Source organism: Neoarius graeffei, chromosome 18, assembly GCF_027579695.1.
Source record: "Neoarius graeffei isolate fNeoGra1 chromosome 18, fNeoGra1.pri, whole genome shotgun sequence".
In the NCBI taxonomy this organism is placed as follows: Eukaryota; Metazoa; Chordata; class Actinopteri; order Siluriformes; family Ariidae; genus Neoarius; species Neoarius graeffei.
Genome location: NC_083586.1, coordinates 24,186,438 through 24,214,419, shown reverse-complemented (window position 1 = coordinate 24,214,419; position 27,982 = coordinate 24,186,438). Strand labels below are relative to the sequence as shown.

At 43.7% G+C, this 27,982-nt stretch overlaps 2 protein-coding genes across 2 annotated transcripts in view; both read left to right on the top strand.

Annotated features, from left to right (window-relative positions):
* Positions 1 to 27,982, top strand: part of LOC132866030 (interferon-induced protein 44-like) — a 91,955-nt gene that overhangs the window by 40,395 nt on the left and 23,578 nt on the right. The gene's annotated exons all lie outside the window — the stretch shown is intronic.
* LOC132866031 (interferon-induced protein 44-like) lies at positions 25 to 27,834 on the top strand. Its single transcript, XM_060898588.1, has 9 exons — positions 25 to 87; positions 24,892 to 24,948; positions 25,137 to 25,185; positions 25,299 to 25,332; positions 25,453 to 25,663; positions 25,879 to 26,031; positions 26,179 to 26,338; positions 26,986 to 27,086; positions 27,254 to 27,834. The coding sequence occupies exons 2-9, from the start codon at positions 24,940 to 24,942 to the stop codon at positions 27,425 to 27,427; spliced, it is 891 nt and encodes a 296-aa protein (XP_060754571.1). The 5' UTR covers positions 25 to 87; positions 24,892 to 24,939; the 3' UTR covers positions 27,428 to 27,834.

Genomic DNA, 27,982 nt, shown 5'->3' with positions numbered 1-27,982 from the left:
ATATCCAACACTTCTTCAGTGTTTCAGACTTACAGAACTGGAGCAGCAGCATACAGGTTCAGCTCTACAGCCGGAACAGAATAAACTGTAAGTGAAAGATTTCACTCTGTTGCACTGAACATCCATTTAAATTAGATTTAACATTTCTCAATCCAAAATTTTCCTACTTATTAAATATATAATAATACCATGATTATGTTTCTGATCTGGTCAGACATAAAAGTTTCTCATTATATTATTATTACATAATAATCACTACATTTTTTCATTAGAACAAAAAAAAACATAGCAAGATAATCTGAAAGATAAATTTTACAGTAGTATGGTAAACATGGAAAAGAAATCTGTCCATATTGTTTACAATTTGTTTACAAATAGATTAATTAATTCCAACAAGGTAACAAAAAACTCCTCAGAGGATATATAAGAGGTTGCAGGCAGTTCAAGAAAAATCATACACAAAGAAAATATAGAGAATGCAAGAAAAATAAAAGCTTTTGAACATATTAACATAGTTTTGTTAAAATCTTAAAATATACTATGGACCAGGGAGGCACGGTGGTGTAGTGGTTAGCCCTGTCGCCTCACAGCAAGAAGGTCCGGGTTCGAGCCCCGTGGCCGGCGAGGGCCTTTCTGTGCAGAGTTTGCATGTTCTCCCCGTGTCCGCGTGGGTTTCCTCCGGGTGCTCCGGTTTCCCCCACAGTCCAAAGACATGCAGGTTAGGTTAACTGGTGACTCTAAATTGACCGTAGGTGTGAATGTGAGTGTGAATGGTTGTCTGTGTCTATGTGTCAGCCCTGTGATGACCTGGCGACTTGTCCAGGGTGTACCCCGCCTTTCGCCCGTAGTCAGCTGGGATAGGCTCCAGCTTGCCTGCGACCCTGTAGAAGGATAAAGCGGCTAGAGATAATGAGATGAGATGAGATTATTTGTAAATCCAAACAGCAACTTTTTTGGATAGAAAACATGTACAGTGGTGTTTGAAAGTTTGTGAACCCTTTAGCATTTTCTATCTTTCTGCATAAATATGACCTAAAACATCATCAGATTTTTAGGCTCCAGCTTGCCTGCGACTCTGTAGAACAGGATAAAGCGGCTAGAGATAATGAGATGAGATGAGATACTATGGACTATTTTTGTTGTTATAATAAAGAAGCATTCATGAAACCTGACACTAAATATGACTGGAATGTAGGGCTGCTGCTGCCTTTTACATTAGACAGGCCTACATGTAACATTCCTCGGTCCTAAATGTTCCGACGTATGAAATATATAAGGATACCACGATTATGTTTCGGCCCTGACCAGGGATAAAATCAAATCCTCTGGAAAAGAAGGCACAATGTTTTCTCGTTATGTTATTCTACAGTCAGTACATTAATGACAGACCTTCTGTCATTCTGTAAGTAGAAATAAAATAACATGGAAAGTTCTGTTAAAACACCATGATAAAAAGGCAAAAAAAAGAAAACTGTTCATCTTCATGGTCACAAGGTGAGATCTTCACACAAGGCCAGATCTTTATATCACAGAAAAGACTTCTTTTACATGTTTTAATTCATCAATTGGAATCAATTCTACAATTGGAATAACAAACACAAATTGACTAAATCAGGAACTAACCTTTTCACAATGTTACATGTAACTATAAATGAATAAAAAGTACAATCTGTTGGTATTGTTATTTTTTAATCATCTAGAACAGGGCTTTTCAAAGTGTGGGGTGCGACTCCCCTAGGGGGCGCCAGAGTTCTTCAGGGGGGCGCAACGTGAGGAAAAATAAACCAGAATAAGTTACTATTGCGGACATTTACTGAACTTCAGCTAGCCTTTACCAGAGACAAAATGGATCGATTTTTAGTACCTAAAGCTACAGTGAGTGAGGAGACAGAGTCTGGGCCAAGCAAAAAAAGAAGGAAGTATGACCACGATTATTTAAAGTTTGGATTTTCATGGACTGGATCTGAAGATGCTCCACTGCCACAGTGTGTTGTCTGCCAAGAGGTGCTAGCTAACGATGCTATGAGATGTTTAAAATGTGTAAAACAAGATGTTTTTTAAAAAAAAGCACAGATGTTTAAAATGTGTAAAAAAAAGAGGTTTTAAAAAAGCACAGATGTTTAAAATGTGTAAAAAAAAAAGAAGAGGTTTTAAAAACCACAGATGTTTTAAATGTGTAAAAAAGATGTTTTAAAAACCACAGATGTTTTAAATGTGTAAAAAAGATGTTTTCAAAAAGCACAGATGTTTTAAATGTGTAAAAAAAGGTTTTAAAAATGCACAGATGTTTAAAATGTGTAAAAAAGAGGTTTTAAAAACCACAGATGTTTTAAATGTGTAAAAAGAGGTTTTAAAAACCACAGATGTTTTAAATGTGTAAAAAAAAGATGTTTTCAAAAAGCACAGATGTTTAAAATGTGTAAAAGAAAAAAAATAATGTGTACAACAACCATTTTTTTTTAAAAATACGAATGGAACATTAAGTATAGCAACAACAAAAATTGTAAGGCGGCGGCGGGGGGGGGGGGGGGGCTGTTGTTTCTTTGCTCTCTGGGGGGGGGGCTGACTCTCCCACACTTTGAAAACCCCTCATCTAGAAATTGTAATCATTGTTAATTTGCTGTGGTGTCGGAGGAATAAAACTCTTGGGAGCGTGCTGTTACAGGAAAGTAATCAGCTCTGTGGTGGTAACAGTGCTTGTCGTTGATTGTTTTTCTGGAACAGCAGGCCGCTGAGGGGGTGTGACTGGGGGAGTGTCAGGGCTGCAGTGTGAGCACTGGAAAGACTCCTTTAAATAACAGGAACACTGCTCTGTTTCAGGATAATGTTACATCTTAAAGCTTTCATTTAGAAACTAAAATAACAATCGAAATATTCTTACACTGCTATCACCTCATACACATGGATTAACAGCTGCACACAACCGGATATCCGGTTTCCTCTAAAATAAACTCATCAACCGGAGCTCAGTAATATCATGCATCAGAATAAACCCGTCCCGGAATCCTACCCCGGGGTGAGAGGGGTATTTACAGTGCAGTGTCTGATGCTACCTGCGGGTGAAGATCAGCCATAATCGGTCATCTGATCTAACTACAGACATCAGAGCGCTGCTGCTCCTCCTCCTCTTCATACCGCTGATCTGCAGATCATCATCACGGAAATGAGGAATGGAATATGATATAAACACCCTCGAAAGTGGGCGGGAACTTTAACAAATTGCAACTCAAACGGATATGAACTTCCGCCTAGACTACAGATTTCAAAATAAAAGCCATACATAGACAGATCCATATTTCTGATTCCTGCAGTGATTTCCACCTAGACAGCCGCAAGAGGGCGTGAAATCACAAAAAGCAGGTGAGGAAGTCCCATGGCTGCTCGAAAAGTATTCTCGTGGTTCTTGGTGCTAATTTAGCTTTAGGACCAAAATAAAAACACAAGACTTGGAGAGTAACATCAGACTATTTTAAGAAAAAAGTTCTAATGCTAAAATGGTCCACACTGGAGCAACGTTTGTGTGTTAAAATGAAGGACAGTGAAGAATTAATATTGGTTTTACAAAATAAGGGGGAAATGGTTAATTTTCTGACACATTAGCACCAGGTTAATGTTACTGGTATTAAACTGTAGCAAGTGTTCTATGTGGGTGGAGCACAGAAGCACGGCAGGCTGGTACTGAGTTCTCAACAACTCTTTTATTGTCAGCTTTTTAGCTTCTACACGTTTACTCATACATATATACACACACGCCACACACACACACACGTGTTCTGGTCGGGAGAGAGCCCGCTCTGCTCTCGCTCTCTTCCTTAAATAGGGCGCGGCTCCTGGGAAGACACAAACAGGTTAATTCACCTCAGGTGTAGTGATTCTGCCACTTACCTTTCCTGACTCCGTCCTCCGGTCACAGACCGACGCTTAACCATGCCCCCACTGCCACATACCCCCACCGCCCGACTTCAGGCTGGGCAGCCATCCGGCCTGCAGCCGACTCCACCCCCCCCTTGACGGGAGAGGAAGTCCACCGCGACCATCTGCGCCCCCGGCCTGTGGACCACCTTGAAGTTAAAGGGTTGGAGTGCCAGATACCAACGGGTGATCCATGCGTTGGCATCCTTCATGCGGTGGAGCCACTGGAGGGGCGCATGGTCCAAACAGAGGGTGAAAGGGCGTCCCAGCAGGTAGTAACGGATGGCAAGGACCGCCCAATTGATGGCCAGGCACTCCTTCTCTATGGTGCTGTAGCGCCCCTCACGCACTGACAGCTTACGACTTATGTACAGCACTGGGCGATCCTCCCCCTCCACCTCCTGGGACAAAACAGCCTCCAGCCCTCTGTCTGACGCATCCGTCTGCAATATAAAAGGGAGAGAAAAGTCAGGGGAGTGTAACAGTGGCCCCCCACACAGTGCAGCCTTTACCTCAGAAAAAGCCCACTGGCATTGCTCCGTCCACTGGACCAGATCTGGTGCCCCCTTTTTAGTGAGATCAGTCAGCGGGCTGGTGACGTCCGAATAATTAGGTATAAACCTACGATAATAGCCAGCCAGCCCCAGGAACTGTCTCACCCCCTTTTTGGTCTTGGGCCTCGGGCAGGCCGCAATCGCTGCAGTCTTGTTAATTTGGGGATGCACCTGCCCATTGCCCAAGTGGAAGCCCAGATACCGTACTTCCACCTGCCCAATCGCACACTTCTTTGGGTTGGCTGTGAGACCCGCCCGCCTCAGTGACCTAAGGACGGCCCTCAGGTGTTGTAGGTGCCACGGCCAGTCATTACTATAAATAATGATGTCACCAAGGTACACGGCAGCATAGGTGGCGTGGGGGCAGAGGACCCTATCCATCAGCCGCTGAAACGTAGTGGGCGCCCCAAACAGCCCAAAAGGAAGTGTGACAAACTGGTGTAAGCCGAATGGTGTGGAAAAGGCCGTTTTTTCTCGGGATAATGGAGTCAAGGGGATCTGCTAATAACCCTTTGTCAAATCCAGTGTCGAGTAAAAGCGAGCCGTGCCTAGTCGATCAAGCAACTCATCAATACGAGGCATTGGGTATGCGTCGAATTTAGACACCGCGTTGACTTTTCTATAGTCTACACAGAACCGGACCGACCCGTCGGCCTTGGGTACCAAGACCACTGGGCTGCTCCAGTCGCTGTGGGACTCCTCGACAATGCCCATTTTGAGCATGGTCTCGAGTTCTTCCCGAACCACCTTGTAGGTACATTCCACTGTCTCTTTAAGAAACTACATTTCCCATCAGCCTACTTCCGCATTGACCTGCGTCACGCTAGGGCGGGATCATCTATGTCGCTTCCAACGAGAGCATAAACCGCCTGGAATTCCTCAGCTCTTTGTCTCTCACGTCCGGATTCCAAGGAATCTAGACGCATAAAGAGATGCTGTCAAACCCGAAAACACCTCTTTCTTGCAAGATCCATCATTCAGCGCGATTTCTTACCCTTGGCCAAGGTAAACTCTAGAGTCGCGCGATCTTTAAACTCAACCTGAGTTACAACCGGTTTATTCGTATTAGAAGTGACGCCACGACTGCCGCTCAAACGCAGTTTTTTATTAAAAGTTGGAAGCAACCAGATTCCTTCTGACTAAAAAGCGCTGTGCATATTAGGGGTGGGCAAAATTATCGATACGGCGATATATCGCGATACTTTGTCTTCTGATTCAATATCGATACTCAAAATTTGAATATCGATATTTTTTCAAATAATAAATCATGTTTCAAACGGGTTGTAAATCCAGTACGACTTCCGCACCTCCGCTCCGCTAGGTGTCGCTGTGCCGCTACCTCACTGCAAGGCACTCTTCGTCTTCTCTTTTTTTCCCGGTGGTTGCAGTGAGGAAAAAAAAACAAGCAAGCATGGCTGTTAATGTAAACCTAGAGACGCCGCCGAACTTTAAGGCAGATGTTTGGAGGCACTTTGGATTCCAAAGGAAAGGAGAAAAAAAAAAACAGTGAGCTGGACAAAGAGTACTCACTTTGCAAAACCTGTTTCGCTCCAATTAGATATTCAGGTAACACAACAAACTTGCGAACTTACTTAGCACGACACCACCCCAACATATTAGCTCAGCCGGAGCCACCGAAACCCGACCCGAAGCAAACTACACTGGACAGCGCCAAAGTCCTCCCATCTACTTCAGTGATGTGTGACTTACTGTAACTGTGAACTTAATTTTGTGATTTAAGACCAAAGGCAAGAAGCTGCACTTTATTTTGCATTTTCAATTTTAGTGTGTGTGAGACACTGCATTTTATTTTGAGTATTTACTCAAAGTTCAGAAGAAACGTGATTCACTGAGGTTTCAATTCAGTTTCAGTGTGTGGACACTGACCCACACTGCACTTTGTTTCATAATTGTTCTCAGGGAGACTAAGATGCACACTGCACTTTTCAATGTGTTCCAGACAGTGTGTTGTTCCTGCAAATATGTTGTAACTTGCGCTTGTATAGTTACAATAAAATGGCATGGATAATTAGAATTACATTGTTTTGACTCAGTTTGTCCCATGAATTATCACTATCATCTGATGTACATACAACTCAGATTTTAAGATGCATAATGCGTTTACATTTTTCAGTGAACTATGTAGAATATCGCAATATATCGCAGTATCGTATCATGACTCAAGTATTGTGATGCGTATCGTATCGTGACTCAAGTATCGTGATGCGTATCGTATCGTGAGGTCCTTGGCAATACCCACCCCTAGTGCATATTATTCTGATCAGAGACTTTTCCTCACGAACGCTGAAGTTCGGACCAAGAATCCTCTGCCTTCACAGAAACAACCCAAGTGATCCGCTGGACCAGGAAGCTCTCCGCGCTTTCTACACGAGCGGCTCATGTGCTTCATGAGCAGCGAAGCTCTGCAACGGCAAACATCTTCTCAGAACTTTGCTAGAGGCAAGATATTGAGTAAAATATATTTGGGCATAAATTAAGATAGTCTTAGGAATTTGCTTTTATTGAAATAGTGTGAATTTAAACCCAGGTTTATCTGTTACACTGTTAAACACGCAGCGTGTTGAATTGATCTGTTTTGTTTTAATATCTCAGTTAGATAGGCTGTGCATGTCTCTCTCTCTCTCTTATTCCTTACTAATATCCTCAATTTCATTCTTATTATACATTTTGACCTTATCAAGATTTCAGTGAATTTGATAATGTTATAAAGTAGGTGGAACTCCTTTGTCTCAAGGCAAATCACGGGGGAGGACTCACCTCCCCCCCCCCCCCAATACCTCAGATAACATTCCACACACACCCTGGCTCCCCTTTTCACAGATAACATTCCAAACTTTTATAGCCCTCTCACACCACACACACACACACACACACACACACACACACACACACACACACACTTGCTCTCCCTTTCACAGATAACATTCCAAACTTCACACACACACACGCTCTTACACACATATATGACCATCATCATATTTGAATATATCTGCTGACATTATTCATTTTATTTTTATCTTTGTTATAATAAATTCATTTATTATCAAAGCTGTGTGTATTCATCTTGTTGGTGTTCCAATATATCTGAAGTCCCCAATCTCTCAAAGAATTCAAAAAGGTGCAGATGATTTATGTAATATGGTAAGTGATCAATAATAATTTGGAATATACCATAATTTAGCTGTTTGGTAATTTGTTATTAAGCACCAGGATTAATGGTATGATTCACTTTGAATCATTCACTGATTCACTTTGAATGATTCACTGATTCGATTCACTTGAGTGATTCACTTGAGTGATTCACTTCAAACGATTCAATGAGACTGATTCTATGGTATGATTCAATTCAAATGAGTCAAATTAAACGATTCAATGGGATTGATTCATTTTAATTATTAACCTTCAAATTTAATGAGACTGATTTAATGAGATTGATCACTTAATATTAATAGTAACTGTGATTGTACCTACAACCTTTTTCTTGTGTTCAGGCAATCTGTAAGGGCGGCTGTGCACTACCACCCCCGGGGGCGTCTCAATGTGGTGTTCTATGAGGTGGGTGTGGCCGGGCAGGGGCGAGAACACGTCAGAAAATTCTGTTTGCAACCGGGCGACCTCCGCGAGCTGGGTCGGTGAGAGGTGGGCTCCACAGGGGACCGGAGCAGTGGGTGATGCCAATTTTCCCTTTTGAACCTCTGGCCCCAGCTCCGCCTTCTCAGGAACCACCGACACCAGCGCCACGGGGACCTCCTCGCTCCAACGTTTTAACAGATTGAGGTGGTATACCTGTAACGCCCCACCCCTGTCCATTTGCCCCACCTCATAGTCAACGTCCCCGACTTGCCGTGTGACCTCAAAGGGTCCTTGCCACCTGGCGATTAATTTAGAGCTCGATGTGGGCAACAGTACGAGTACTTTATCTCCCAGTGCAAACTCCCTGAGGCGCGTACCCTTGTTGTACAGGCGGGTTTGTCATTCTTGGGCCTGCCGCAAATTCTCCTGGGTTAGGTGGGCGAGTGTGTGGAGTTTTGCGTGCAGGTCAATAACGTATTGGATTTCATTTTTACTTTGTGAAGGTCCCTCCTCCCAATTTTCCCGCAGCACATCTAGAATGCCGCACAGCTTACGCCCATATAACAATTCAAACGGGGAGAACTCCATGGAGGCTTGTGGGACCTCTCGCACTGAAAACAACAAGAGTTCGAGCCACTTATCCCAATTACGTGCGTCCTCACTTACGAATTTTTTAATTATATTTTTGAGGGTGCGATTGAACCGTTCAACTAAACCGTCCATTTGTGGGTGATAAACGCTGGTGCGGATTGGCTTAATCCCCAACAACCTATACAGTTCCTTTTGTGTACGTGACATAAACGCGGTGCCTTGGTCAGTCAGAATCTCTTTCGGGATCCCAACTCGGGAGATGACGCGGAAGAGCACCTCCGCAATACTGCATGCTGAGATATTGTGAAGAGGCACTGCTTCTGGGTATCGCATTGCATAGTCCACCAGAACTAATATAAAGCGGTACCCTCATGCTGACCGATCTAATGGCCCGACAAGATCCATCCCAATTCTTTCGAATGGGGTCTCAATTAATGGTAGATGGCACAAAGGCGCTTTTGGGATGGCCGCTGGATTTACTAACTGGCATTTGCGGCACGCCGTACACCACCTACGGACATCGCCGCGAATCCCTGGCCAATAGAACCGGGCCATTATTCGGGCTAGTGTTTTATCCTGCCCTAAGTGTCCAGCCATTGGATTAAAGTGAGCTGCCTGGAATACCAATTCCCGGCGGCTCTTTGGGATCAAAAGTTGGGTTATTTGTTCCTTTGTTTGAGTGTCCTGCATCACTCGGTATAATCTATCCTTAATAATGGAGAAATAGGGGAAGGGCGGGGTGGCGTTTGGCTGGAGCGTTTGACCATCGATTACTCTCACTTGGTCAATCGCATGCCGCAGAGACTCGTCTTGCGACTGCTCTAACGGGAAATCTGCGAGGGATTCCCCGAGAGAGGGAGGAGGAGCCTGCTGCTCCTCACTCTGATGCGGGGATGACGTAGATGGCTCTGTGACAGCTGCTCCCGCCAACGCCACTCCGGGACCTCCCCCCGCTGAACTACGGCAGGACCCACTCTTCACTAAGTGCGTCATTAAATCCCGAAATCCCGGCCAATCAGTCCCCAAAATTATAGAGTGGGTAAGGCGAGAATTAACCGCCACCTGAACTCTAAATTTCTCCCCTTGAAACAGAATGTGGACCGACACTAAAGGATAGTTGTGAACATCCCCATGCACATACAACACCTTCACCACTTGTGCTCCCCCCAATGCCTCGTTTTTCACCAGGCTTTGGTGGATTGAGGTCTGATTACAGCCGGAATCCACCAAAGCCTGATACGTATCCCCTTGGATATTCACCAGTATGCGATACGCTCCGGCCCGATCGAGGGAGGTTCCTGACGCGTTGGGGATCCGGACCACCGCGCCCACCTCCATCGCCGAGCACTGATGCTGGAGGTGCCCCGGCTCCCCGCAGCGCCAGCACACCGGCCCGGGCTCTCTCTCTGCACCGGTGTTCCGGATATCACTCACTTGATGGGGGGAAGACACAGACACGGAAGTAGGAGACGGTAGGACACCGCGGGTGTGGCGGGCCGGCTAGGGTGGAGCCGGCCCCCGCCTCCGCGGTGGGGGAATGGGGCGAGGGAGAGGAACAGAAGGGGAGAGAGAGGGAGAGGGGAGGGGAGAAGGGGAGACACGCTGTCCTGCCGTTGGAACGGCCGCCATCTGGTCCTCCGCCAGCTCAATGGCTTGATCCAGCGATGCCGGGCGATGGCACTGGACCCACTCCACGGTTCCCTCTGGAAGTTGAGCGATGAACTGCTCCAGCGCCACCCGATCGATGATCTCCTTGGCGTCGCGGTTGTCGGCCCTCAGCCACCGGTGGCAGGCGTCCCGGAGTTGCTGGCCAAACGCGAACGGCCAGCTGACCTCCTCCAGGTGCAGCGTGCAGAAGCGCTGCCGCTGCTGCTCCGGAGTGCGACCCACGCACTGGAGGACGGCCCTGTGGAGGTCCACGTAGACCAGCTGGCTGTCGGCGGGGAGCTGTAGCGCGGCCAGCTGTGCCTAGCCCGTGAGCAGGGGGAGGAGGCGCGCCGCGCGCTGTTCCACCAGCCAATCCCATGCCTCTGCTGCCTGCTCAAAGAGAATGAGAAAGGCCTCGGGGTCGTCGTGCGGGCCCATCTTCGTCAGGGTGAGGTGGGAAGGGCCCGCGGCAGTGGAGATGGTGGACCCCGCCGACGCGAGTAGGTGCCGGAACGCTCAGCGATCTTCCTGTTGTGCCAGCACCAGGGCCTCGAACCTTCGCTCCTGTTCTTCCCAGAGGGCGACCACCGCCTGGTGCTGGCTCTGTTGGGCCGTGGCGAGGGCATGGACCAGGTCCTTGAAGGGGGAGGACTCCATGGGGCTGTTCTCTCCTGCGCTCCACTCCCGGGTTTCGGCACCACTGTAGCAAGCGTTCTATGTGGGTGGAGCACAGAAGCACGGCAGGCCAGTACTGAGTTCTCAACAACTCTTTTATTGTCAGCTTTTCAGCTTCTACACGTTTACTCATACATATACACACACGCCACACACACACACGTGTTCTGGTCAGGAGAGAGCCCGCTCTGCTCTCGCTCTCTTCCTTAAATAGGGTGCGGCTCCTGGGAAGACACACAAACAGGTTAATTCACCTCAGGTGTAGTGATTCTGCCACTTACCTTCCCTGACTCCGCCCTCCGGTCACAGACCAACGCTTGACCATGCCCCCACTGCCACATAAACCTTTGTGTTTGTTTAGAAGAAAGAACCACATGAACTTGGAGGAGGTTGTCTCTTTTGTTGAAGGAAAAATAGCAGGCATTGGTGATCTTCAAGGCATCAGTGGTCACATCTGTGGTGTAACAGCTGGAATGCCATAAAGAGAAACAGCTTCATAAAGAGGGGACGTGCTTCTAAAATATCTGCAACAAGAGAGACATGTGATACAAGTTTGCCATTATCAGCCTTAAAGCTACGCAAGTGCCATATTTTCAATAAATAAATAAATAGCTACCCTAAATATATTATGGGAATCTAGATAGATAGATAGATAGATAGATAGATAGATAGATAGATAGATAGATAGATAGATAGATAGATAGATAGATAGATGAAGAAGCCTTTATTTGTCACATGCACACTCAAGCACAGTGAAATTCATGCTCTGTATTTAACCCATTTGAAGCAGTGAACACATACCCAGAGCAGTGGGCAGCCATACTACAGCGCCCGGAGAGCAGTTAGGGGTTAGGTACCTTGCTCAAGGGCACTTCAGCCCAAGGCCGCCCCATGATAACCGAACTGCATGTCTTTGAACTGTGGGGGAAACTGTGGGGGAGCACCCAGAGGAAACCCCTGCAGACATGGGGAGAGCATGCAAATTCAATGCCAGTCGTTGCCCGATTGCCCAGTTTGCCTGACCAAGATGTTCGGCAGAAATATTTTAGCAAGTTAGGCCCATTTGGGCACACCTATGGTAGGCTTCTTTAAGCACAAAAATGATTTTCAAGCGAGTACATTACAAAAAAACACGACACATTAACCAGCATCCTCACCTCCCCTGTGATCACTGTTTTGTTTTTTTCTTCCCGATTTGTCACGGCAATTCTGATTGGCTCGCTTCAGGCGCACATGTACCTTTTTTCACTACGAGTGGTCTGAAGCCAAGTGAAGATGTCCGGCATTTGTTGCTGTTTTTCGAAGAAAACTACAGCTAAAAAAGCTCTACTACCAGATTACTTGGATAATCTTAGTCAGAAAGAAGCACAGGATAGATATACGTGGAAATTAGAGTTTATTATTGGCTATGATCCATACAAAATTCCTCAAAATGACTGGAGTGACAGTGCAGATGAATGGCCTAGCATTAGCATTAGCATTAGCTACATGTTGGAATATACCTTCTTTTTCCCCAAAGGGTCCTGACACAGAAGTAGTTAAAAAAAAAACACGCACAAAATAAATAAATAAACTACAAACGCAAGAAAGCCTTCTTTGTGTAAAGACTTTTTCCTTACATCAGCTTTTGGGAACAGAATATTGTGTAGTATCTATTCCAACTTCCGGAAGTGAGATGGCGGCGCACACAGTTGCAGCAGCTCAGTGTCTTTGCGGTCGGTGCCGTGTACAGTATGGCTGTTTTTGTACGTGACTTTTGTTTTGTGTATGTTCTGTCGGGCGAATAACATCTACAGCCGGCATGATCTCCTCAAGATCGGACTTTGTTATGAACGATCCGTAACAAGAGAGTTCCTCCACACACACAAGATTCCGGTGGAGTTAGCGAGAAGCCCCTGCTCTCCATGGATTACCATCCCAGTAGGGAGGAGGCGCAGGCGGCATAGAGAGAGGAGGCAAAAGCGAGGCTGCAGGGCTGGCGGGCTAGTCAGGCTACGGAGGCAGCCATTCAAACCACCGCTTCCCATCTCATTTCTCACGAATGCCAGATCCCTCACGAACAAAATGGATGAATTGAGGCTACAGACTGCAGCGAACAACACCGTGAAGGATTCATGCATTCTGCTTATCACAGAGACTTGGCTTCATCAATCCATTCCGGATTCTGCCATTGAGCGAGCAGGCTACACCACACAGTGCCATGACAGAACAGCAGACTCCGGTAAGAGCAGAGGAAGGGGGCTCTGTGTGTATGTGAACAACAGCTGGTGTACCAACACAGTGATTGTAGACAGTCACTGCTCTCCAGAGTTAGAATATTTGACTGTTAAATGCAGGCCCTTTTATCTCCCAAGGGAGTTCACTGTGATCTTGATAATGGCTGTTTACATACCACCGGATGCTAATGCTAGCTCAGCTATCAGACTTTTGCATGGAAACATCACCAACAAGCAGAACACGTATCCTGACGCCGTGAATATAATAGCAGGGGATTTTAATCATGCGGACTTAAAGGCAGCACTCCTGAAATTCCATCAGCATGTTAAGTGTGCTACAAGGGGAGATAACACCCTGGACAAGGTTTACTCTAACATCAAACTGGGCTACAGGGCCAGACCACTACCACATCTGGGCCAGTCCGACCACCTGTCGTTGCTTTTAATCCATGCATATGCCCCCCTCAGGAAAACTGCTCCTGCTAAGACTGTTGCCACATGGCCGGAGGGTGCCTCCCAGCAGCTGCAGGATTGCTTCGAGAGGATCAACTGGGGGGGTCTTTGATCATCAGGACCTAGGAGGTGTTCACAGACAGTGTCCTACGCTATATTAAGAACTGTATAGACACTGTCACGGTGGACAAATGCATCCGGGTCTACTCCAATCAGAAGCCCTGGATGACACGGGAGGTCCAGCAGCTGCTAAAAGAGAGGAACACCGCCTGGTGGTCTTGCAACAAAGACCTCTACAGCACAGCTCGAACCACTTAAAGAGGGGCATCAGAGAGGCCAAGGCAGACTACAGGAGGAGGATAGAGGACCATCTGAGCAGTAACAACAGTAGGCAGGTGTGGCAGGGAATCCAGCATCTGACCAACTACAGGACCAACTTTGGAGCTGGTGAAGGTGACCCCGCACTGGCAGAGGAGCTGAATACCTTCTTTGCCCGCTTTGAGGTGACAGCACCAGAGTCGGTACTGCTACACCATACGGCATACAGCAGCGTAAACCTCACAATTGAACAGCATGAGGTGACGCGCATACTACGGGCCGTCAACCTGAGGAAGGTGGCTGGTCCTGATGGTGTCCCGGGATGCGTGCTGAAGGACTGTGCAGATCAGCTGGCTGGAATCTTCACAAAGATCTTCAACCAGTCCCTGGCACAGTCCACTGTCCCACCCTGCCTTAAATCCTCAATTATAGTCCCCCTGCCCAAGAAACCTCACAGTTCTAGCCTCAACGACTACCGACCAGTGGCACTCACCCCAGTCTTGATGAAGTGCTTTGAAAAACTGGTCCGTAGTCACATCACACCAGCCCTGCCCTGCAGCCTTGACCCCCACCAGTTTGCCTACAGAGCGAATCGATCCACGGAGGACGCCATAGCCATAGCACTCCATACTGCACTATTACACCTGGAGCAGCAGGGGAGCTATGTGCGGATGCTCTTTGTGGATTATAGCTTTGCATTCAACACCATCCTCCCTCACAAGCTAGTGGTCAAACTGGGGGACCTGGGGCTTCCACACACTATCTGCATGTGGATCAATAGCTTCCTCTCTGATCACAGACAGAGGGTTAGAGTGGGCCACTACACATCCACGGCCCTAAGCCTCAGTACCGGCTCCCCCCAGGGCTGTGTGCTGAGTCCCTTGCTCTACTCCCTCTACACACACGACTGCTCCCCTGTCCATCACAGCAACACCATGGTGAAGTTTGCGGATGACACCACAGTGGTGGGGCTTATCGACCCCCTGGGGGGGACGAGTGTGCCTACAGAGATGAGGTGGAGCAGCTGTCAACATGGTGTAGAGCCAACAACCTGCCCCTCAACACCTCGAAGACCAAAGAACTCATCATAGACTTCAGGAGAAAGAAAACAGAGGTACCATCACTAATCATCAATGGGGACTGTGTGGAGAGGGTGGCAGACTTCCGATTCCTGGGAGTCCACATCGAGGAGAGCCTATCCTGGAGCGTGAACACCTCTGAACTGCTGAAAAAGGCCCTGCAGAGACTGTATTTCCTGAGAATACTCAGGAGGAACAACATCACACAAAGACTGCTGGTATCCTTCTACCGTGCCTCCATTGAGAGCATACTAACATACTGCATGTGTGTAATGGTACACCAGTTGCACAGCGGCTCAAAGGAAAGTGCTCCAGCCCTATAAAAGGAGAGTGAGAAGGGGAGGTTGGCACCGAGGGCTCGATAATAGCCTGTGTGTGTGCGCGCACATGTGTGAGTGAGAGAGTTTGAGCTGTGTGCTGAAAAGCAGCAATAAAGAAAATAATTGAGAACGCAAATAACTGCCTGCCGTGCTTCTGCGCTCCACCCATATCAGGGTCTCGCTACAGTGGTGCCGAAACCCAGGACGAGTGCAGAAGAGAACAGCCCCATGGAGTCCTCGCCGTTCAAGGACCTGATCCATGCCCTCACCACAGCCCAGCAGAACCAGCACCAAGCGCTGGTCGCCCTCCGAAAGGAGCAAGAACAATGGTTCAAAGCCTTGGTGCTGGCCCAACAGGAAGACCGCCAGGTGTTCCGACACCTGCTCGCATCGGCAGAGCCCACAACCGCCACCGGAGCGGACCCTCCCCACCTCACCCTAATGAAGATGGGTCCGCATATTAATGGGTTTCATGACCCGGTTAACAAGTCCTTCTCCCACAGGGTCCCCATCGACAGCAGTCAGTCAATCTCAGTGGCGCCTCCAGTGACTCCACTGGAATTTGGAGCTGCTCCACTAGCTCAGCGTGGATAAAGTCCCCCTCAGCTCCAGAATAAATTAATGCTGAAAACACAAAGACAGACTAAGGGCAGTTAACTGTCACAGGTAAGAGGAAGGACTTGGAGACCAACGCCCTAGTGGGTGCACTCACCACATTAGCACGTGCAGCAGACTCCACGCGCTTTCCCGGGGTCAGTGCCAAAGTACTGCGTCGGCGGATTTGACAGTCTCGTAGAATGTGACCCGCAGTTCCGCAATAGAGACACAGCCCCTCATGGAGACGTCGTCGCTTCTCTTCCTCAGACAAATGGAATGAGTCACACTGCATGGGTTCTGGGAATTCTGGATCCTTATGAGTCCGGGTCAGCGGTGGACATGGGCGACGAGGAGTCAGTGTAGCAACTGGAGCCGTAGGAGATTTACGCAGACCTCTCCTGTGCTTCAGTTGGTCTCAGCGAATGGCGAGGGAAATCAGTTTCTCTAGTGAAAGGCCGTCGTCCTTGCATGCCATTTCCGCTAGTATGTTGGAGTTCAAACCGTTGCGAAACGTCACCAATAACTGCAGCTTATTCCAACCACTCCCAGCCGCAAGAGTGCGAAATTCCAAAGCGTAGTCAGACACTGAGCTATTACCCTGACGTTAACAGGTAAGTAATTCCCCTTGAGAGCGGCCCTAACTGGCATGATCAAGGGGGCGTCGTGGCTCAGGTGGATAAGGCGCCATACCATAAATCCGGGGACCCGGGTTCGATTCCGGCCCAAGGTCATTTCCCGATCCCTCCCCGTCTCTCTCTCTCCCGCTCATTTCCTGTCTCTACACTGTCCTATCCAATAAAGGTGAAAAAAGCCCAAAAAAAATCTTAAAAAAAAAAATTGGCATGATCGAAAACTGTTCTAATTTCTTTAACGAAATTGTTGTAAGTGTCAGACTGGACAATGGGCCAAACTGCGGTAGCCCAATCCAAGGCCTTGCCTGTAAGGCAAGAAATCATAAAAGAAATAAGAGCCTTGTCCACGCTCGGAGGGGAATTTGCAAAAAATATTGAACATCGTAACAAAAACCCCTTACACTGATTAGGTGAGCCATCAAATTTATCCAGCTTGCTGACGACAAACAAACTGGTACCTGCCGTAGGGGGAGCAGCCTGGTTAGTGACCGTAGGCGCGCTGGGGAAGCTGAGTCGTTGGAGTTGGGTAGTGATTTCTTTCATGCTTTCAACAATCTGCATTAACTGTTTTTGCTGCTCACCTTGCTGCTGTGTAAGATTCTGGATGGACTGAGTCACGGAGTCGAAATGCTGGTGATGTTGTCCAAGCATCTGTCCTTGGCTGCTCAGTGCCACCTGTAGCTCCGTATAATCCGTCGTCTGCATGTCAGCACAGAATTCTGTAATGCGGCTGTAACAAACCAGACACTCGCAAATGTAGAATGAATGCAAGGTTTTAATGAGCACAATGGAAAAGTACAGTGTATAACAGTACTTCACCACCACTACCTCTGCCATCTCTCATTGATGCAATTATTATGTGCAATAATATAGGTCTTAAACTATTTTTATACATACTTGTATATATTATACAGAGTCTACCTGTAATGTGCAATTTTTTCCGAGCCTCTCAATAAGGCAATATTTCTATACTTTTTCACGGTAGATAATGCAAATAGCCCTCTGTATTTAATCTTTTGTTTGTCTAATTTTTATTTCAGTTTTATTTGTTATCTGTATGACAATTTCTTGCTACTGTAACACGTGAATTTCCCTGATGTGGGATCAATAAAGTGAATCTAATCTAACAGCCAGGCCAGGTCAAATACCGAGAGATCCGAAATAGTAATGAGGGCTAGACAAATCATGGTTGAAAAACAGGCGAGGATCGAGAAACCGGTAAGCAAGAGAAACGAGCAAACACACACAAGGACTAGGCAAGACAGGAAAAAAACAGAAGGCAAAAAGGGTCATACACAGGGATGCAATCAGAAATAGAAACGCTCAGTAGGCTCACAAAAATGTGGAGGCAATACTGTGCAAAGAACAGAACAAACAAAGGGGTATAAATACAGACATAAACAAAAAGCTACAGGTGAGGGTACTTAGAACTCGGGGGAGCCACTCCTAGGAAGTGGCTCCAGGTTGGCTGATGGAGTGCACGTGGTAGTGACAGGTTTGTGAAGGGGATTGTGGGAAGTGGAGTCCTGAGTGTTAGGTGAGCCTGGGAGCGTCTCTCACACACATACATACATACATATTATATATTATATACACTACCGTTCAAAAGTTTGGGGTCACCCAGACAATTTTGTGTTTTCCATGAAAAGTCACACTTTTATTTACCACCATAAGTTGTAAAATGAATAGAAAATATAGTCAAGACATTTTTCTGGCCATTTTGAGCATTTAATCGACCCCACAAATGTGATGCTCCAGAAACTCAATCTGCTCAAAGGAAGGTCAGTTTTATAGCTTCTCTAAAGAGCTAAACTGTTTTCAGCTGTGCTAACATGATTGTACAAGGGATTTCTAATCATCCATTAGCCTTCTGAGGCAATGAGCAAACACACTGTACCATTAGAACACTGGAGTGATAGTTGCTGGAAATGGGCCTCTATACACCTATGTAGATATTGCACCAAAAACCAGACATTTGCAGCTAGAATAGTCATTTACCACATTAGCAATGTATAGAGTGTATTTCTGATTAGTTTAAAGTGATCTTCATTGAAAAGAACAGTGCTTTTCTTTCAAAAATAAGGAAATTTCAAAGTGACCCCAAACTTTTGAACGGTAGTATATATATATATATATATATATATATATATATATATATATATATATACACTGTATACATATAGTGGGGCAAAAAAGTATTTAGTCAGCCACCAATTGTGCAAGTTCTCCCACTTAAAAAGATGAGAGAGGCCTATAATTTTCATCATAGGTACACTTCAATTATGAGAGACAGAATGGGGGGAAAGAATCCAGGAAATCACATTGTAGGATTTTTAATGAATTACGTAATTGGTAAACTCCTCGGTAAAATAAGTAATTGGTCACCTACAAACAAGCAAGATTTCTGGCTCTCACAGACCTGTAACTTCTTCTTTAAGAGGCTCCTCTGTCTTCCACTCGTTACCTGTATTAATGGCACCTGTTTGAACTCGTTATCAGTATAAAAGACACCTGTCCACAACCTCAAACAGTCACACTACAAACTCCACTATGGCCAAGACCAAAGAGCTGTCAAAGGACACCAGAAACAAAATTGTAGACCTGCACCAGGCTGGGAAGACTGAATAGGTAAGCAGCTTGGTGTGAAGAAATCAACTGTGGGAGCAATTATTAGAAAATGGAAGACATACAAGACCACTGATAATCTCCCTTGATCTGGGGCTCCACGCAAGATCTCACCCCGTGGGGTCAAAATGATCACAAGAAACCTGTTGATTTTGGGGGGAGATTTTAATTGCGTAATGGATCCTAATTTGGACTGGTCGAATCCCAAAGCGCAGACCCTCTCTAAAATGGCTGGTAGGTTCTCAGAATTTTTCAGCCATGCAGCATGTGTGGATCCATGGCGACATTTCAATCCCCATAGTAAGGCATTTTCTTTTTTTTCAAATGTGCATCATACTTACTCTAGGATCGATTATTTTTTTTATTGACAGAAGACTCTTGAATTCAGTAGAGACAGTTGAATATTCAGCCATTGTAGAATCAGACCATGCCCCTATACTAATGAATCTCATTTTTCGCCAAAACTACAGTTGTCGGCCTCAATGGCGTTTTAATACCACACTACTGTCAGATAACACATTCTGCACTTCAATTGAAATAGCCATAAATAGATTTCTGGAAACTAATAAAATTGATGTGTCCCCATCACTGCTTTGGGAAACTCTTAAAGCTTATCTTAGAGGAGAAATAATAGCATATTCTTCTTATATTAATAAGGAAAGAAAGAAACAAAAACAACAGTTGATTGAAGTCATATTTGAATTGGATAAGAAAAATTCCACATCCTCAAGCGCATCACTTCATAAGGAAAGAATATCATTACAAACACAGTACAACCTAATATCTACATCTGAAACGGAACGACTTATTATGAGATCACGAGGACTATATTATTGGCAGGGGGAAAAATCAGGGCGTCTTTTAGCACATCAACTTAAGTCTAAGTCGGCAGCACAGATTATATCAGAAATTGAAGATGAAACGGGGAGGGCCACAACAGACCCCTTAAAAATTAATCACATTTTTAAAGATTTTTATTCTGATTTGTATAGTTCAGAATCTTTGAAAGACACATCACTGTTTCATAATTTTTTCAAAAATCTAAAAGTCCCTACCTTATCTTCTAATCAGAGAGAACGTCTGGATGAACCAATTGAATTGAGGGAAGTTAGCTCTGCTATATCGGCCATGCAAAATGGAAAGTCTCCAGGGCCTGATGGCTTCCTGATCGATTTTTATAAAAAATTCTCTAAACAACTAGCCCCGCTGCTGTTAGATATGTTTGATGACACTCTGTCAGAGGGCAAATTACCTGACTCTCTTAATGAAGCATCCATAACTCTTTTGTTAAAGCCAGGCAAGGATGCTTCTAAGTGTGGGTCATACCGACCAATATCTCTTTTAAATACAGATATTAAAATACTTTCCAAACTACTAGCTACACGTTTGGAAAAATCGCTGCCACATATCATATCACCTGACCAAACAGGTTTTATTAAAAACAGGCATTTATTTTCAAACATAAGACGTCTTTTGAATGTGCTATACAGCCTCTCATCAAACGATGTTCCAGAAATTGTGGTGTCTTTAGATGCTTTAAAAGCATTCGATCGTGTGGAATTGGATTTTTTTTTTTGTTCTAAAGAAATTTGGTTTTGGTAAAACATTTCTCACGTGGATTCAACTGCTTTACTCTTCCCCCCACGCCTCAGGTATTACAAATCGCATCTGCTCCCAAAATTTTCCTCTGTCTAGGGGCACCAGACAGGGCTGCCCATTCAGCCCTTTACTATTCACACTTGCCATAGAACCATTAGCCCTGGCTCTCAAATCAACACCCTCAATAAGAGGTATCAGAAGATGGGGATTGGAATTGAAGTTGTCATTGTATGCAGATGATTTATTGCTTTACATATCAGATCCATTGAATTGTATTAATACAATAATGTCAGTGTTGCACAATTTTGGTCAGATCTCAGGATATAAGCTTAATTTAACAAAAAGTGAATGCTTACCCATAAACAAACTAGCTATGCGAATCCCAGACCATGCTCTACCATTTCATATTTCTAGGTCAGGATTTAAATACTTAGGTATCAATATAACACCTTCATTTAATAGCCTCTTTGATGAAAATTTTGCACCACTCATGTCTAAATTGAACTCAGATTTGCAAAGATGGGATGTTCTACATCTAACCATGGCAGGCAGAATGAACTGCATTAAAATGAATGTTTTGCCTAAATTTTTATTTTTATTTCAATGCATTCCTATTTTCTTGCCAAAGTCTTTTTTCTATAAACTTGACCAACTTATATCTAGATTCATATGGAAAGGTGAAAACCCTAGAATTAAGAAGGATTTCTTACAACGATCAAGGGTGGAAGGCGGGTTGGCTCTGCTAAACTTTAGAGTTTACTATTGGGCAGCAAATTTCCACAAAATAGCATATTGGATTCAGTCTGCAGATACAGATTGGTGTGAAATGGAGTACATGTCATGCACATCATCATCTCTCCTCGCTCTGGTTTCATCCAACTTTCCCATGAAGATTTCCAGGTTTACATCCAACCCAGTGGTAATATCTACATTAAAAATATGGGCTCAATTCAGAAAGCAGCATGGCCTGAGGGATACTCTTTTGACTTATACTCCACTATGTAACAATCATAACTTCTTACCAGCCAAACTTGACCACACATTTATCACATGGCATAGGAAAGGAATTAAGAGGTTTAGTGATCTGTATATTAAAGGATCCTTTTCTTGTTTTGAGGATTTGTGTTCTAAATATGAGCTCCAGCAAAAGGACCTGTTTCGCTATTTTCAAGCTCGACAATTTGCTAGAAGCCACAGCCCACAATTTCCTATCCTTCCAAGTGAATCACTTTTTTTAATTTAATTTTGAAGGCTCCTTTTTTTCTGAGGGGTTTCACTACACACTGTTACACAATCATCATGAAAACGGACATTGTCAACCTGGACAAGATAAAGAAAAACTGGGAGAACGAACTTGGAGAGGAAATCTCAGAAGACACTTGGACTGGCGCTTTAAAAAAAAGTGAACAGTAGCATGTCTTGTGAAAGACTAAGTCTGATTCAGTTTAAGGTTGTCCATCGCCTACACTGGAGTAGAGCAAGGATCTCTTCCATTTACCCAAATGTTGATAGTAATTGTGTCAGATGTCATATTAACGTGGCAGATTTGACTCACATGTTTTGGTCTTGCCATTTGTTAACAGGCTATTGGTCTGGTATATTTGATGTACTGTCCAAAGCTTTTGGAGTCACTCTACAGCCTTGTGCAAAGATAGCATTATTTGGGGTACCGAACAAGGAAGCAAATTTAACCAAGAACCAACAGAACATTATAGCATTTGTTTCACTGCTGGCACGAAGGTGAATTTTACTTCATTGGAAATCAGGTGCGCCACCTACTGTCGCTCAGTGGTTGAAAGATGTAATGCTATTTTTACACTTGGAAAAGATCAAATTTGCTATAAGGTGCTCAGACAAATTTCAATCTGTTTGGGAACCCTTTCTATCATACTTTAGTGGTCTCCGAGAGCTCCCACAGGCATTGCAATAAATTAAAAGATTCTATGGGTTTAGCCTTACAATTTGAGCACACACAAAGGCATACTTTGTTTGTTGGCCATAAAGACCTTTGAAGGCAGGTTGTCCCTTGATTAAACTATTTATTTACTGTTTTAATTTGTTTATTTTGACATCTACCTAGGTTCACCAAACATAAAACTAAGGTCTGTTATTGTTAGGGTTTCTGTTATTTTATTATTATCACTATTATTTTGGTCCAGTCAGGGTGGGGGGAGGGAAGGGAGGGGGGTGGTTTTGAATGTGCTCAAAAAAGTTTAAAAAATGAAAAATCTTTTGTAACCATGGTGATGATTTATCACTGCTATCTCTGATTTTTCAATAAAAATATTTTTTTTTAAAAATGATCACAAGAACGGTGAGCAAAAATCCCAGAACCACACGGGGGGACTGAGTGAATGACCTGCAGAGAGCTGGGACCAAATTAACAAAGGTTATCGTCAGTAACACACTACGCCGCCAGGGACTCAAATCCTGCAGTGCCAGACGTGTTCCCCTGCTTAAGCCAGTACATGTCCAGACCCATCCGAAGTTTGCTAGAGAGCATTTGGATGATCCAGAAGAGGATTGGGAGAATGTCATATGGTCAGATGAAACCAAAATAGAACTTTTTGGTAAAAACTCAACTTGTTGTGTTTGGAGGAGAAAGAATGCTGAGTTGCATCCAAAGAACACCATACCTACTGTGAAGCATGGGGGTGGAAACATCATGCTTTGGGGCTGTTTTTCTGCAAAGGGACCAGGACAACTGATCCGTGTAAAGGAAAGAATGAATGGGGCCATGTATCATGAGATTTTGAGTGAAAACCTCCTTCCATCAGCAAGGGCATTGAAGATGAAACGTGGCTGGGTCTTTCAGCATGACAATGATCCCAAACACACCGCCCGGGCAATGAAGGAGTGGCTTCGTAAGAAGCATTTCAAGGTCCTGGAGTGGCCTAGCCAGTCTCCAGATCTCAACCCCATAGAAAATCTTTGGAGGGAGTTGAAAGTCCGTGTTGCCCAGCGACAGCCCCAAAACATCACTGCTCTAGAGGAGATCTGCATGGAGGAACGGGCCAAAATACCAGCAACAGTGTGTGAAAACCTTGTGAAGACTTACAGAAAATGTTTGACATTGCCAACAAAGGGTATATAACAAAGTATTGAGATGAACTTTTGTTATTGACCAAATACTTATTTTCCACCATAATTTGCAAATAAATTCTTTAAAAATCAGACAGTGATTTTCTAGATTTTTTCTCATTTTGTCTCTCATAGTTGAAGTGTACCTATGATGAAAATTACAGGCCTCTCTCATCTTTTTAAGTGGGAGAACTTGCACAATTGGTGACTGACTAAATACTTTTTTGCCCCACTGTGTGTGTGTGTGTATATAAAACACACACTGGAGCACTTAATCATCCATTTAAATTAGATTTAAAATTTCTTAATACGAAATGTTCCTGATTATTGAATATATAATCATACATATATAATTATAGAAATATAATACTTATGTTTCTAATCTGGTCAGACATAAAAGTTTCTTATTATATTATTATGAGAAAATATTCGCTTCTTTTTTTCAAGAGAACAAAAAAAATCAACGTGGCAAGATCATCTGAATGCTAAATTTTACAGTATCATTTTAAGCAAGAAAAAGAAATCTGCCCATATTGTTCACAATTTGTTTATAAATAGATAAATCAGTTCCAAAACGATAACACAAAGCTGGTCAGAGGATATAAAAGAGGTTGGAGGCAGCTAAAAAAATATATAAGAATGCAAGACAAATAAAAGCTTTTGAACATGAAACATGAAGGTGTGAAAAAGATGACAAAGATGTCAAGCATGACGGAAGCTCCACCATTAGAGTCATCACAAAGACTGTCCTCTTTTCCAGACCTTTCTAAAAGCATGTCCTGTTTTCTTACTGACAGTTGTTGATGACAGATGTTCTTTTGTTCAGGTTTTAGAACAGAAATTCTGAGTCTTCGTTGTGTCCTGCACTCAATTAATTTTTCTCTACTACAGCAGAATTACATCTGGTTATGATGATTTACAATTACTGTATAAGCTTTAGGGTGAAAATAATGTCTAAAAATAATAATCAACTTACTCAGTGACACATTCCTATGCAGAACTCAAGCAACAACATATTTGAGGCATCATTCACAGAGGCCAGAGTCATGAGTCGGGTAAGAAAATTGATTACGAATAGAAACAATAACAGGTCTTAACCTAAACCAGGAAGTAAAAATTCTCACTTCCTAAATCATTATACTTTATGAGTAGGTCAGAATAAAGTGACAATACTACAATATTTTCTATTTACATATAGTAAAAGAGCAATGAAATGTGTGCTTATTTTATATTGATATTGCAGCTTAATAACGTTTTTCGCCGAAAAACTCCAAGCCGAGAACCAGATCCTGGTAAGTTACTGCTGAAACATGATTTTTAAGCAAAGTCATAGAAAGAAACATTTATCATGTCAGAGAAAAGCCAGAGAAAATATTTGATTATTTTAATTTTTCCTTGTTTGCAGAATTTGATCATCCATGGCGGCCAGTGGCATGGAGGTAATACCAATGATTGCAAAAAGACACAGAGACAAGATCATTGTGTGCTTCAAGCTGTAATTAGTAGAACAAAGTAACTGGAAGAAAATATGTTAATGTATTGGTTTACTTCTTAAATAGTGAAGATAACAAGAATGAGATGTTGAGATACCTGAAGGATTTCCAGCCAGGTACTGCCAAAGTCAGCGAGATTAAAATTTTGCTTCACGGCCCAATCGGAGCAGGAAAATCGAGTTTTATCAACTCCGTCAACACTGTCCTCCAAGGATACAACACCACCGGTGCATTGGCAGATTCATCAGCTGGTCAAAGTCACAGCTTCACTCAGGAGGTAACCAAACAATAGAATATTTACTGTAATAGACTGAAGCCTAAACATTGTTTCCCTGAACTTCAGTGAATGTTTAACATGTTTTGGTCTCATTTAATCTCGTATCTAATTTACAGTTGGATCGGGCTGGATACATTTCTTTTTTAAGATTTAACTGTGTTTTAGAAAATCTTAACAGAATCTTGAAATCGGACACTCCAGTATTTTGTGTCCAGTTTAAAATTCACAGGCTGAAGAAAGAAAGGCCTGGAACTTTCTATCCATTCACCTTTTCTGACAGCAAGGGTCTGGAACCAGGGGATTCAGAAGGAACGCAAACAAAAAATATAAAGAAAATATTAAAGGGCCATGTGGAAAGTGGTCACACTGTAAGTTCATGACTTATTATGAGATTTTTATATTCTCCAGAATAAGTTTGGTTATGGCAATGACAACATAAGATGTGAAAAATTCAGACTAACAAATTTAGAGGTGGTTCTCTTCACCTCTAAACATGAAGTACTTTGCTCTTTCAGGTGAACCCTTTAAAATCAACTGAGGAATGTGATCAAAAGCCCAGCCTGAAAGACAAAGTGCACTGTCTGGTGAGTGTTCTACCAGCGGACAGAATCTCCATCACCAGTGACGAAGTTATTCAGACAATGAGAGATGTTCGGAAAAAGGCAAAGGACTTAGGTGAGTTTTTACATATACGATATGGCCAAAAGTATGTGCCCCCTGACCATCACACCCATATGTGGTTCTTCCCTAAACTGTTCCCACAAAGTCTGAAACACACAGTTGTATAGAGTGTCTCTGTACACTGTAGCATTACAGTTTACCTTCATTGGAACTAAGAGTCCAAACCTATTCCAACATGATGATGTCCCTGTGCACAAAGTAAGTTCCATGAATCCATGGTGTGTGAAGGTTGGAGTGAAGAGCTCGAGTGTACTGCACAGAGCCCTGACTGAACTCAACCCCACTGAACAACATTAAGATGAATTGGAACATCCGACTGCACCCCAGACCTCCTCACCCAACATCAGTGTCTGATCTCACTAATGTTCTTGCAGCTGAATGAACACACATCCCCACAGCCACACCCCAAAATCTAGTGGAAATCTGGAAAGGGATGTTCAACAAGCAGGTATGGGTGTGTTGATCAGAGGTCCACATACTTTTGGACATATACTGTAATTATGGACAGAAATCTGGTCATCTCTAAGACTATTTGTACCATGAGGTATTGTATCATGAGTCATGTTTTTGCATGAGCAGGGTCATCTTATAAATGAAAGCTAGATAGTAATGAATTGTTTATGTTTCTGGTGATTTAACAGGGATTCCTCAAGTTGTCATCATGTCACTGGTTGACAAAGCATGTCCCCTTGTTAACAAGAATCTGGATAAGATCTACACCAGCAAAAAAATCAAAGAGAAGGTGAGAACAACAACAGCCATCTTTTCCTCCCTTTATTTACTGCCTGTAGGTCTCCCATCTACTCTCTGGAGTTTTTCAGCAGCATAGAACCCTTGAATGGACATGTAAGAGTTTTATATTAATATAATTTCCCCCAATATAATATAAGTCATGTTTTTTTGTCTTAGATGGAGGAGTGCAGTCATAAACTGGGAGTCCCAATTAACTGCATCTTTCCTGTGAGGAACTACCATGAGCAGGTTACCAACAACTTGTACATGGATATTCTGATTCTCATGGCAATCACTAATATCATTAGATTTGCCAATGACTACGTTGAAGACCAGGTTTACAATGAATAAATTCCCCATGTGTCTTGCTTAATCTCCAGCAGGCAACTGGATTGTTTCAGGAATTCACAGACATTTACTGAGCAACTATTAAAACAAGTTTAATCTTTTCACTTGCAGGGATGCAGTGATTACATTTTCATCAAGATGATTACATTTTCATCAAGAAAATATTCTTGATGAAAATATAATCACCACATCACTGCAACAAGCAGGTGATTATGTTAGCTGAAATACATGAGAAAATTATCACACCTCTCTATTTTTTGTGATTATCTTTTATGACTTTGATATCTTTAAGACTTTATGATAATGATATTATTGTTGTAATGAAGGTCATATGGAGCATGATTTTCTTTTTTCTGATTTTAATATGCACAATAAGGGTACAAATAAAATATAGTTTTCCAAGAGACAAACAGGAGGAGTAATCTTTACTACTGACATTTAATGGGATTAATATACTACCTGGCCAAAAAAATTGCACACCCTAATATTTCATTTGAATCCCTTTATAAATTTATAGCTTTGATTATGGCGCACATTCACAGTTTTGGCAATCTTATT

What these genes read in the sequence shown, in the direction of transcription:
- LOC132866031 (XM_060898588.1), top strand. An exon ending in TGGCGGCCAGTGGCATGGAG is followed by an intron (nt 25,333 to 25,452) that starts GTAATACCAATG and finishes CTTCTTAAATAG; the next exon opens with TGAAGATAACAAGAATGAGA. An exon ending in GTCACAGCTTCACTCAGGAG is followed by an intron (nt 25,664 to 25,878) that starts GTAACCAAACAA and finishes TTTTGTGTCCAG; the next exon opens with TTTAAAATTCACAGGCTGAA.